Source organism: Sinohyriopsis cumingii, chromosome 15 (assembly GCF_028554795.1).
Source record: "Sinohyriopsis cumingii isolate HCF-2022 chromosome 15, ASM2855479v2, whole genome shotgun sequence".
Classification (NCBI taxonomy): Eukaryota; Metazoa; Mollusca; class Bivalvia; order Unionida; family Unionidae; genus Sinohyriopsis; species Sinohyriopsis cumingii.
Genome location: NC_142975.1, coordinates 57,248,668 through 57,262,011, shown reverse-complemented (window position 1 = coordinate 57,262,011; position 13,344 = coordinate 57,248,668). Strand labels below are relative to the sequence as shown.

The 13,344-nt window shown below is 34.0% G+C and overlaps 1 protein-coding gene across 3 annotated transcripts in view; it reads left to right on the top strand.

Annotated features, from left to right (window-relative positions):
• The first annotated feature begins 3,801 nt into the window (after positions 1–3,801).
• Positions 3,802–13,344, top strand: part of LOC149781851 (arf-GAP with coiled-coil, ANK repeat and PH domain-containing protein 2-like) — a 211,292-nt gene continuing 201,749 nt past the window's right edge. For all 3 annotated transcript variants that reach the window (XM_089936039.1, XM_089936038.1, XM_089936037.1), the window contains exon 1: positions 3,802–4,016. In XM_089936039.1, the coding sequence (XP_089792165.1) occupies positions 3,964–4,016 (53 nt within the window). In that variant the 5' untranslated portion in view covers positions 3,802–3,963. The remainder of the gene's footprint in view (positions 4,017–13,344) is intronic.

Here is a 13,344-nt window from a genome sequence, read left to right as displayed (position 1 = left end):
AATTTCAGCATTCGTGACTCAAGATGGACTTTATCAATATAAAGTTATGCCGTTTGGGATGAAAGGGTTGCCAAGTACTTTTCAATGTCTCATGAATATAATTACCTCTAGTCTAGACAATTGTGATGCTTACTTCGATGATGTCATTGTCAACGACAACACTTGGAAAGAACATTTAGCAATAACTCTGAAATTCTTTGGGAGACTCACAGATGGAAGCTTGACAGTTAATTTATCTAAAAGTGAGTTCTGTTCTGCTAGTGTAACTTTTCTAGGACATATCATGGGATATGGGCAAGTTAAACCAATAGATGCTAAGATCTAGGCTATCTCTGAATTTCCCTGTGCCTGTAAATAAAAAGCAACTGATGTAATTTTTTGGTATGGCCGGATACTATTGGAAATATTGTTTCAATTTTTCTATAATTGTTGAACTCCTGACAAATTATTGAGTAAGGAAAACACATTCCTTTGGACTGAAAACTGTCAGGATAATTTAAAGCCATACTTAAAAGCTTGCCAGTTCTTACAGCTCAAATTTTCTGATAATGCCAGTGATGTTGGGGCTTGAGCAGCTTTGATTCGAGAAAAATGTTATTAATCATCCAATGTGCTCTTCTCTAAGAAATTAAATAAGCACCAAAGAAATCATTCAACAATTGAGAAGGAATGTTTGTCTTTGATACTAGCATTACAACATTTTGAAGTTTACCTTAGTTCAGCTCCTTCTTCGATTATTGTATTTATTGACCACTTCCCGTCACTTTCATCAGCAAGATGAAAAATAAAAATCATAAGACTACCGGTACTAAGGAAAAGTTTGTTATTACAGAAATATGATATTGATATCAGGCACATCAAGGGTCAATATAATTTAATAGCAGATGCACTTTCCCATGTATAACAATGTATTATTTCATATATAATTAATCTATGGTAAAAAGATGGGGGTAAGTGTTATGTATATTTGAGTTAATTTAATTGTCTGTTTGTAAGTTTTAAATTCTTTTATTTTTAATTTCCTTACATGTCAATGTAATGTAATTTTGTTTACTAGGAATTTGAGTGTGTGAGTGTGATTTGGATTTTTAATGCAGTTTTAACAATTTTTCAGTCACATCACTATGATGTTTGCAGTGTGACAGTTTATAGTGATGTCTAGCACTGGGGCATCATGCAGCAGTCACATTATCCTGACAAGAGGCCAACCAGTCCTAACACTAACCTCTTAATGCTGAGTGCCAAGTGAGGCAGCTGTTAGTACCATTTTTGTAAGTCTTTGGTATGACTCGGCTGGGAATCGAATCCAAAACCTCCTGCATCCAAGACAGATGCTCTAACCACTAGGCCACTGGAGCGGTACACTAGTAATTTGATATTTTCCAGAAAAGTCAGTTTGACATGAATCTTGTCATAAATACCTAATAATTGAAATTCAAATACCGGAATATTATTGACTGTGGAATAAAAGAACTGTAGACGATACAAGACCATACTGACTATATTATACATCATCGCCTTCCATATTGGATTTTTTGTCGGGACTTGAAGTTGAATTCATTAGAACATTTCATTACTAGTGCTTCTAAAATTTAATTCGTTGATTATTCTTCAATTATTTTTCAATTTGATTCTTAAAACCATAAGTTCTTATATTTTCATTTTTAGCGTTTTTCCAGGGAAATAACTTATTTGTTAAATTTTTCAAAGCTTGTTGTTGTTTTCACTCTTTCTTTTGTTACTGTTTATTAGAGCCTAAACATATAACATAAGAAATAGTGAATATTGTACCATTGGAAAAATACAGTCTATGGGAAAATAGGTTCTGGTAGAATCAAGTGAACCAGAACTACTTGTACTATAACTCTGGTAACATGCAGATTTTGAGATGTAAAAGAAATTTCCAAAGTAACATATTTCCTAAAATTGTATTTGGGAGAAGAAAAAAAATGAATGTCAACAAAACCAAAGTTCAGGATGGAAATTCCATTAATATGATTATCTGTTACAATGGGTTACTATATTATGGACTTAAGATATAAATGCAGCAAAAAATATCTAGCAAGTTTAAATATTAATAAATGTTTCTGTAATAAATACAAATTAATTCAACTTGCACTGAAGATAGCCATTCTTATCTACTTCCTCAAAGAATAATTTGGTCCAGGTTAAATGAACAAACAATTTATACAGTGTCCTAATGAGTCAAAACACATAAATATCAGTCTGTATAAGCACAGGATGAATATCACTATGTAAATCATAAGGTTCAGATGATCCACAGAGTATCAATGAAAATGCTCATACAAACATTTCATGAATCCCATGAATGAAGCAGAGAATAAACACAGCTGGAGTTCCATGTGTATTCTTCTATGATGAAGTTGTTTTTATAAATTTATATACCCACATGTACAGTGTGATACTGAAGGGAATTGCATCTCTGTCTAGTTTTGTTTAATCCACTTGATCCAGTCTTCCTTCCTTCCATCATACACATATACACAACCTTAGCTTCAGCACAGTAGGTCCCACAGTGGGCATCAACTATTACAGCACTTGCCTTCTACTCACAGAATGGACAATACAAGTCTAGTATTTGTTATAAGAAATTGGGTTTTGTGCATGAGGTTGGTAAATGGAGATAAATACATTTCTCCTGCTTTGTTACACCCTGCAAATACAATAAAAATACATTTACTACAACTATAAATAATACCATCATCAGTGCATTATTGTTCTGCATTATACATTGATTCTGTTTACAGTACATTCAATGCGAATGACTATTACCCGATATATTTATTAATTATCCATCAAGAGAGCTAGTGGACCAAATAAACCTAAACACAACAATCAGTGTGTAGAGCATAAGTAGACAGCAGACAGACAGACAGACAAGCATATGGACAGAATGATTATAAGACTCAGAAAAGAATATGCAGGTTGATAACCTATTAAAGGTACTAAAATACATCAACACACATTTTAAAGAAATATACATAGTACATATAAAATAAACTGTTACATTATGCTATATTATAAATCTATTTACCTTATCATATGGGACAAAGGTAAAGTCACATTTTCTTTGAAGTAAAAGTATCATCAGGCACATTTCTTGCTGCAATCCCATGACCTGCACCCTTCAGAAGCTCCAATGGACTGACCACCACTAATATGCAGTTCATGCTATGTTGTTATACAGACAAGTAGCAAACTAACTAATCAGAAAGTTACTTACCACTTGTCATATATTAGAACAACCCAGCATGAACAGTAATCAGGGTAGCTTCATTACTCAGAGCGAACAAAACAGGAACAGGTAATCCTGGTTTATGGTTGTCTAAATGGCTAAATATGCATAAAATAAGAATAACACAGCAATTGTAACTGATGACTTTGTTTCACTCAACAATGAACATTAATTACATAAAATAATAAAAAGCCACTTCTGCCTAATTAAAACATGAATATATAAAATTATAAAACATAAGCTCTTGCTACATATATAATGCACACAATAATATGGGGGATCCATATAACTTTGTTTGTTCCTTCATAATATTCCAGATCCCCAATGCTTAATTGAAAGTTCCCACTTTTTGTTGCACTGATTCTAATCTTCAGATGGGGATGAAATAGACTCGTATAACACGAGAGAACTGTTCGGAGTGTAGCGTATCCCAAGAATCTCCCGTATCAGTGATTTGTTTGGTTTACACATTATGACCTTCAAAAACAGACTGCTTTTCTAATGCTAACCTTCGACTAAAATATTTTTATGGCCGTATTGGCGAACCCGTCAAATACTATAAACATGGAAGTAGGTGGATGAAACTGCAAGACACTGCGGCATATGTCAAAATAAATTTTCTGCAAAAAAGACAAGTATTGAAGTAACTATGCAGACCAATTGAACATAAGATTTGTTAATTTAGTGTCAATAATCCAGAAACAAAGATGCGGTATCCATTGGACTTTCAGGAGGGTCTCAAAGATTCCCCCAAATTTAGGTAAGTGGTTGGACGATTGAGTCTGAATAGGTTGAATAGTTTTTTTTAGTGTTGGTGGCTGCGGGTGTCCTCCAATTCGGATACTGTTTGTCAAGACGACTTTCGTTTTTACTAGTCGTACATGTAAGACACCTTACTAGTCGTACATGTAAGACGCCTCACTAGTCCTACATGTAAGACGCCTCACTATAGTCTGACTCTACATCCCCGTTTGTTTGTACCCCCCTACCGATTTAAAAAACGAGAACATTTAATGTGATGAATAGTGCACAGAACTAAGTCAACTGAATCATTGATTTATAATTTCTAACCTGACTGAGACCAGAATGGCACTAATGCTGGCATCCCCTGCACCATTTCATGCTTAACGGACTTCCCATACTAACACGGCACTATATTGCGTACACTTTAGGCTAGTTTATTTCCATCAGACAACATTAAGATGTAGTTCATCCTGTTCGGCAACTGCTGAATAACTGTGTAAATTACATAACATTGAGAGTTTGGAATTATATCCCTCTGCATATATGAACATAGAAATTAAACCGCTTGTTAAATCCACATGGAAAGCAAATTTGTAGTTATCATTATTTTCCTTTGCTTGATTCGACATTGTAAATATCGGAAGCAGATGACTTATGTATGTACATCTGTAGTGGTGATACACCCCTTTGCTGAAAATTTACTTGTCTAGAAACTGGAAATGGATCCAAGCATGTCCGTCTATTACACTGAAAACTTGCGTTCAGCAAGAAACGTGCATAAGATGATGGTGTTTGGGCCACTCTACTGAGAGTCAGGTTAGAAACTATAAATCAGTGAATGAATTAACTAAGTTCCTTGCACTTTTTATCACATTAAAGGTTTCCATTATTTAAATTGGTAGGGGGGTAAAAACAAACGGGTTTGTATTATCAGACTATAGTCCTACAGTGTAAGATGCCTCACCTGATATTTATGTTTATGGGGGAGACCTCTTACTGCCTAAATAATGGCCTTGTGTAGCATGTTTCCCAAGTCGACTAACAGGAGAATGAGAGGTCAGATTTACTTGGCAGCCCATATCAATACTCTTCCACAAATTGAAGTCTGATTTATATATTTTGCTGTCTTTATCCTGATAGAATAAAAATCTGACACTTGCAGATGGGTGCGTTTTCATCTTCAGTTGACATACATTTCACATCTTTAGAATGTGATGTAAGCCAGGAATGCTCAAATCAGATTAAGTTGAAGTACGTTTCTTTAAAGAAATGAGTCAAAATATGTTGATATTGAAGAAAGTGTTCAGATAGCTTCATTTCGTTCAAGATACTTATCATCCTTCTAACCAGATTATCATTCCCGGCTTCATTTTATTCTAACCAACTGAAAAAGGACTTCAGAAGAAATAAAATCCCCTTTATCAACATGACTTTAATTTGTGGAAAAGCATTGATATTAGCTGTCAGGTGTGTGAGATAATCCTGACAGTGAAAATTGGCCTCATTCTGGTGTCAATTGACTGGTGAACTTCCTACTTAAGGCCATTTTTTAGGCAGTAAGATGTTGCACTCAAAAACATAAAGATCAGGTGAGATGGCTTACATTGTAGGAATAGTCCTATACTGTAAGACCCCAGTATTTTTAGGAATATCTCTCACATGCATGTCAACCCAGATTGACACTTATCTACAAATTGAAGTCATATTACTTAAGACTGACTTTACTTATTCTGACATCTTTTTTCTAATAAATTCAAATTCTGACAGAAGGATATGGACGTGTTTTCAAGTTCTGTTGACCTACATTTCAGTTGTCTGGAATGCAGTGGAAGCTGGGAATGCTGAAATTGTATTCTTGAATGAAACACAATTGTCTAAACACTTTCTTCAATATTAGTACATTTTATTCATTTCATTAAAGAAACAGATTTCAACTTAATCTGATTTTGGCAGTGATGTCATCTGTTGCATTCCAGCCAAATGAAAATTGGGTAAACGGAATGTCTTACATTGTAGGACTAGAATGTATTCTCACTATTGAAGCCATCCACTATGAAAATAAAATTCCATAACCAATTAGCATGTCTGCATTATCACATTTCTCAGAGACTGGAGAAATCAAATCAGTTGCCATAGTGTGAAATACCTTAAACTTTTGATTTTGATCCCTATGCAGAAAATGTACAAAATCAGATATATTTCACATATAAGGAAGTGACAGTTGCATCCAAGATATTACTTTAATAATGAGGAAGGAGGGCTATCAGTGGATCAATTTTCCACAAAATCACATAGCATGAAAGCAATCATAAACACATGAAAGCAGATCTTAGGGAAGATAGGCAGCTGCTCATTAGCATTGTAGGCCGAGTCTTAATTGCAAATTTTGGAAACACAAATATGTTTCAGCACTACCTTCGTGCTCATGTTTGTCCAATATGAAATCCTGCATTCTTTACACCATTGTAAATAAAGAAGGGAGAAACAGGTTAAAGTATATATGTCTCTTCAATAAAAAATTGATCTGATTGACAATCATACAAAGCTTTTTAATGCTATCTTAACGGGAGTCAACAATTTCCTAGCCCATATAGCCCAAACAACTAAATGTTATTATTGGGAAAGTTAATTTTTTCATGTAAGTAGCACAATGTTAAAAACGTTTAATTTTTAGACCATTTTCCCAGCATCACCTTTGCTGGGCTAACAGGTAAAAGTGGATGATCAAGACAATGATGATGGTGCAGTTTCTTGTTTTAATCATCATTATCATTACTTTTTTGTTATTTTGTATTATTATTAGCTCTGCTCATATGGGCATGCATCTTTTATATCATGTACCATGAATTATGCTTTCATCTGTCATTTATGATTAAATTTCAACTGAACCTGGAATATGGGCTTATTTATCGTAAAGATCTTACACAAGTTTGATAATTAGTGACATCCATGTATATTGATAAGGTGATCTTGCATCTGATTGGTTGCTATGATTGATACAAGTCTGGAGGACACATTTCTAACCTATTTTGATGAAAAATATGTTTATATTATTAAGATTTCAGACAAGTTAAACAATGATGGAGATCTACCTATACTAATTAGGTGATATTGCATTTGTTTTGCCACATTTGTTATTTTGATTAAACTTAAAATATTGTCTTATATCATCAAGATCTTTCATAGTTACAGTAATGAGTAAATCCATGCATATTAATTAAGTGATTTTACATTAGATTGGTTGACATTGTTACTACTCAGGAGACTACGTTGTTTTAATTCAGTTTGATCAAACTTGAAATGTATGCTTATTTCATCAGGGTCTCAGATGAGTTCAGTAATGAGAAAGAAGGGTCGATCTTGCTTTGATGGATTGATAATAGTGTTTGGAATTGGTTTAAACTTCATGATCAATCATTGGTTGCATCAACTGATTGATAGTCGATTATTTAAATATGGCTGCCACATAACAGAATTGATCAGAGTATTGCATCAGTTTTAGCTTGGGTCTAATTGGTATACAGTCAGACTAGTTGACAATAGGTTGATCTTGAATCTGATTGGCTGAGCTTGTTGCCATTCAGAAGGCTTTTTATCTCATCCAGTTTTGATAAAACATGAAATATTTGCTTATTTATCATTTTGATAATGAGTAACAATGAAATTGTACTGTAATTTCGATTACATTCCAAGTGAAATCACATTCTCTTTATTGTACCCAAAACAAAATGAATGTGATATTCCATGGTGTCTTTATGATAATTTCAGTTAAAAGAATTCATATTTTCCCCACATTATGATTCAAAACAATCAATGACAGAATATAAACACCAGCTGACTCAACTGCCAAAATCACATGTACATCATACTGCATTGACCTAATAAATCCAGCCCACCACAAGCAGAAAAGCAGAATTAAGTTGAATCGACAGAAAAAGAAAATCCATCCATTCCATACCAACTGGAAAAGTTGTTTCAGTGTGCATTCATTCACAATATGACTCTAAACTTCAATTTTAAATAGATCAAAATTATAATTTTTTAAAAACTAATGTTGAGCACATGACGAAATTGAAAGATCACTGGGCAGTGCTATGTGCACATCCTTATTGTTACTGTGTATTGATGGATTTGAGGCTGTGTATTTATTTTGGAATACAGCATAAATTCAGTTACTTTGTTTCTTATAGTGTATTATTTTTATTATTAACCCTTGAGTAGAAAAACAAAGAGAGATTTAATTAAAAGATTACTGCATTTCCATGGGAAAATATGAACTCATTTTTTCAGAGTAGTACTTCACTCCCAAGGTCATTATTGTATTACTGAGAAAAACTTTTTCATATTTTCCCATATAGATGCAGCAATCTATGAATGTGGCTTGTGAAACGTTCATGTCAATAGTTTTTTTTGTATGGGTGGATCTACCATTGTAAAGTGAGGACAATTTTATCTGCAGTACACTTGTTAATGGTCTTTGGGTCAAAGTCACACTGCTTACAGCAATTCTTTGTGTGTGGACTCCACATGCAGGCCCTTGGCATTTTTATTCCACATGCTGGATTCCAGACTTTTGAATAAGTGTGATCCTGAATTTCCATTGTCAGAATTTTGTGTACTCACTTATTTTTGTAAACCATCAGTTTATAAGTATTCGTTCAGATGATTAATATGTTGTACTGAGAACATTCTTGTCTCTTAAGTGAGGGGATATTGTTATAACCTCCATTGTTCTGAGCTTCCATCCACACCTCTAAGTTGCTGGGTGTAAGATTTACCAAACTTGAATCAAAATTAGTTCATGTAGTGACCATATCTGTCTGGAGTCTGACTTTGATGAAGGCAAGTACACTCATGTATGCACAGACACACATGCATGCATGCACACGCACACACACAGAGAGCTTAAATGAATAACGAATCTTCCTATTCAAATATTCTTTGAATTTATTTGAATAGAATTTGACGATTCATTGATGTTAATAAAACTTGAACATCTACATATACCTTTTATATCTACTCTGGTATTTATTTTTTGCCACAGCTCCACCATGCCAAGTTGCATTATAACACTGAACTATTTAATGACATCAGTGGGATTTGGGTACATATTTTTTATTATTAAGATTAATTAAATGAATGTAGGTGTTATTTTCCGTTTTTATCTTCAAACATTGTATGAACCAAGACGTTAATTAGTGCTAAAGTCGAATTAACTTTTAGGAAAGGGAGTAATTCTCAAACACTTGCGCAGTTGTTTATGTCAGATAATAAAATATGCAGTGATCTGTTAAAATAAAATCGCACAAATCAGCTTTTGATATAACCACAGGAGTGAGGGGCCCCGAGTGGCCAAGTGGTTTAAAGTGCTCTCCCTTATGGATCACTGCCATCTCACCTCTGTCTGCGTGGGTTCGAGTCTGAGATGGATTCGGCCAGTGTGGGTATGTGAGAAAGCTTGCCAGTAGCTTCTCGATGGGCGGTGGTTCTTTCCGGGGTTTTCCCGTATTCTTCCTCCGCCATTAATACTGGCGACCATGTATAGCCTGTTGTGTGCTGAAAAATGGCATTAAACCCCACAACTACAACAACAACTACACTGGAGTGAACAAAAGTGAAGTCAGTTCATGCATGCAGTAGATTACTTCTTTGGTATTGTAAGTTGGTTTTTGAAATCATACTGTTTTAGTTCATTTATGGTACTTGTAATCATGTGCAGAAAATACTGAATGAAATTTGGATATGTTGATCAATAGATAATGGCTGTGCTGTATATCAGCGTGCTGTATTACAGCATTATCATTTCAGGAGTGCCTGCATGGCAGTGACTAGAAGTGCCGGCCATTAGACTGTTAAGAATTTTTACATTATAATTACCTTGTGAGTCTGACTTCTAATTTTGGGGAATTTGGGAGATCATTTGATATTGTTCCCTTGTAAACTTATTCTTTGTTGCATATTACACATTTGGCTTTGAGGGTCCCTGAGTGGCAGAGTGGTCTAAAGTGCTCTCCGTTACGGATCACTGCCATCTCACCTCTGTCTGCGTGGGTTTGAGTCTCGGATTCAGCCAATGTGGGTATGTGAGAAAGCTTGCCAGTAGCTTCTCGTGTGTCAGTGGTTCTTTCCGGGGTTTTCCCGGATTCTTCCTCCACCATTAATACTGGCTGCCTTGTATAGCCTATCGTGTGCTGAAAAATGGCGTTAAACCCTACATCAACAACAACAACAACAACATTTGGCCTTGATTGTTTGTTTTACAAAATGATGTCAGGCAGCACTGTGGTGATCTGTAATCAGGGTGTTTGACACTTTAGTTTTGTTTTGAATGTTGCTACTGTCTAGGTAAACAAGTATATATTCAAAGACATTATCTATTTGAATATTCCCACAAAATGTATTTTGATTTGATTACTAAGTTATTTGTTTCTGTTTTTGCATAAATTTATCAAAACTGATTCTGTTATGATTGAAAAAAATGCAGATACCTTATAATGATAGTTAGTATCTGGGGTGTCAAGGTCACATGCTGATGCTAAAACCTTAGAGTGGTAGTAAATAATGGGGTCAAGATCATATAGTAATGCAAAATCCTTATCATGATAGTAAATATCTGGGGGGTTAAGGTCACATGATGTAAAATTGTTCTTTTTTTAAAAGTTAATAGCTTAAACAAAATACATTATTTGGATATTTGATTTGAATTATCACCACCCTTCACAGATATGTTATCTTTTGCTATCCCCTGTGATTCCATCCCTGTAAATCATGCAATGCATAACTTATGTGCCACATGAAAGTGTCTGTTACTTTATAGCCTATCAAAGTTATATGCATGTAACCCGCTGTCAACAGTTTTCCATTGAATGAAAATTAAATGTCTGTACTCTTATCATTCTGTGCTGGCATTTGATGTCAGTTAATTGGATGCTGTAAAACAAGTACTTAGCCACATCTGACTCACAGGAAACTCTCAATTGTATTATTCATACAGTATGTCCTGAATGTAAAAGTAACATGCCCTAGTAATTATCTCTTTCAAAATTAATCATATTTGTTTTGTAAAATGGGAGAAACATGCATGGTTTGATGAGGTTTGAACACAGGACCTTACTGGCACAAATTGGATACTCTACTACATGTATATGAACTTTACAAGCCAACATTTCTTTGTCTGCTTCCCACTGGCATAGCATTTTCTGCAAACTTATTTTAGTACAGTATATTTCCTGCACAATTTAAAAGTCTTTCAATGATTCACTTAAATGAGATTTTTATAAGTTGCACAAATACATGTATATGGCTGTTTTTCTTCATCTTCTGTAAAATATTTTTAAGAAACAACAGTAAATTTTACTTGGATGTCAAAATCTTTATCTTTTCCTGAGCTTTCAGACTGAGAACTTTTCTTTCCCTGTAATATTTTTTTAAAGAAGAAAAACAAAACCCCAAAAGTTATGAGTATACATTGAAAATTTGTACATACTTGTATTTTTAAAAAAATATTTTAACGTAGCTTTAACAGTTTTAGCAATATCACTATGATGTCTGCAGCGTGGCAGTTTATAGTGATGTCAAGTACTGTGGCATCCTGCCAAAAACATGTAACATCATGTCCCACCCAGTCACATTATTCTGACATGTAACATCATGTCCCACCCAGTCACATTATTCTGACACCCAGCTGATCAGTCCTAACACTAACCTCTTAATGCCCAGCACCAAGCAAGGCAGCTGCTGGTACCATTTTTATAAGTCTCTGATATGAATCTGCCAGGATTTGAATCTGTAAACTCCTGTATTTGAAGTGGATGTTCTAACAATGTAGGCCACCAGAGTAGTATTGAAAATTTTGTAAGTAACATGAAAGAAAACATACACACTTACACTATCCCCAATAGGGGGTTTCACGGTTAGTATCTCCCCTTGAAAACACCCATCTGCCTGTCTGTCTGTATATGTCTGTCTCATTTTCATCTGGTGCATGGGTATGTATATCCTCGAATGAATGTGTGTTTGCATACGTATATTACATAAACATACTTCTGGTTAAAAATGAGCATAAAATGATGCTAAGATAGAAAGAGTGACTGATAGATAAAGACAACAAAAATGAGTATTTGTGAGTGTCCATTTACTATTGACTTGTAGAGCATGTTCTTACAAGCAGTCTCGTTTTTAAATCATACTGTTTGCAATTTTACATCTGGTCACATAGATCAATATTGATTTAAAAGGAGAACCAAAGTAATAGGACGGAATCGGTGAAATAATTGGATCTTTAAAACTTACATATTTGATACAAGAAAAGTTCAACAGAATTAAACTAATTTTAAGAAGGCTGTTCTAGATGAATTTGCTGGTGGCAATCAGAAATTTTGTCTAAAGACCCCAGCAAATTTGAGAGTTATTACTTGTCAGCATAAGCAAAGAAAAATCATGCTGAAAGTTATTGCATGTACCGTCCAATACTTGATGTTTCAAAAGTCAAATAGAAAATGAAAAAACAAAAAACGTCATTGGGCATGTTATTTAATCTGAATATTGTACAATATTTACACCCAAATATGAATAAATATTCCATCAGCATTAATTGCATTCTTTATCGTTATGATAGCTAATCTAATTATTGCTTTGTTAAGTTCCTCTGAACACATTAAAATATTGTTCCATTTTTTTTAATAAAAACTTTTCTGGTTTAAGATATTCAGCATTACAGTTCAGCTGATGTATTAATTTCGTGTTATTATTTTCTTATAGAACTTATGTTATAACTTTCTTAACTCGTGTTATAAACGAATTATTAGCCTTGCAAAAGTAACTGAGAAAGAAGGATATATCAACATATGAAAAATGCAAATTGTTGAGATTGTTTTCGTTAAAGTTATATAGCTAAAAATGTGCAACAAATGCTTAAAATCGGAGAGCAAAGTGAAATGTTCCTACAAATGTATCTGAAATTATGGAAAATGAATCTATATTATCAGGTATGGACAGTGTATTTAATTTAATTAATTAATATCATTTAAGTATGGAAAGAAAATATCTGATATAATGTAAGTATGGACACTGAATCTAATTATTTGATTTAATGTCTATAATTATCCTCCTAGCATAAACAAAAGATATTTTACGTATATAATTGATTCATTGGTTTAACCATAATGATCTGTAGTAAGGCTAAGGTTCCTTCCTTTGTTGACATTGTTTCACTTCATGTTTCACTATCCAAGTGGAGAACTGTGAACTATCCGAAACTGGAAATTTTTTTTGTGGGTATGAGCATTGCAACTAAGGGAGGTAATTTTAGGTGCTACGATCAGTAATTCCATTACAACTGTGAA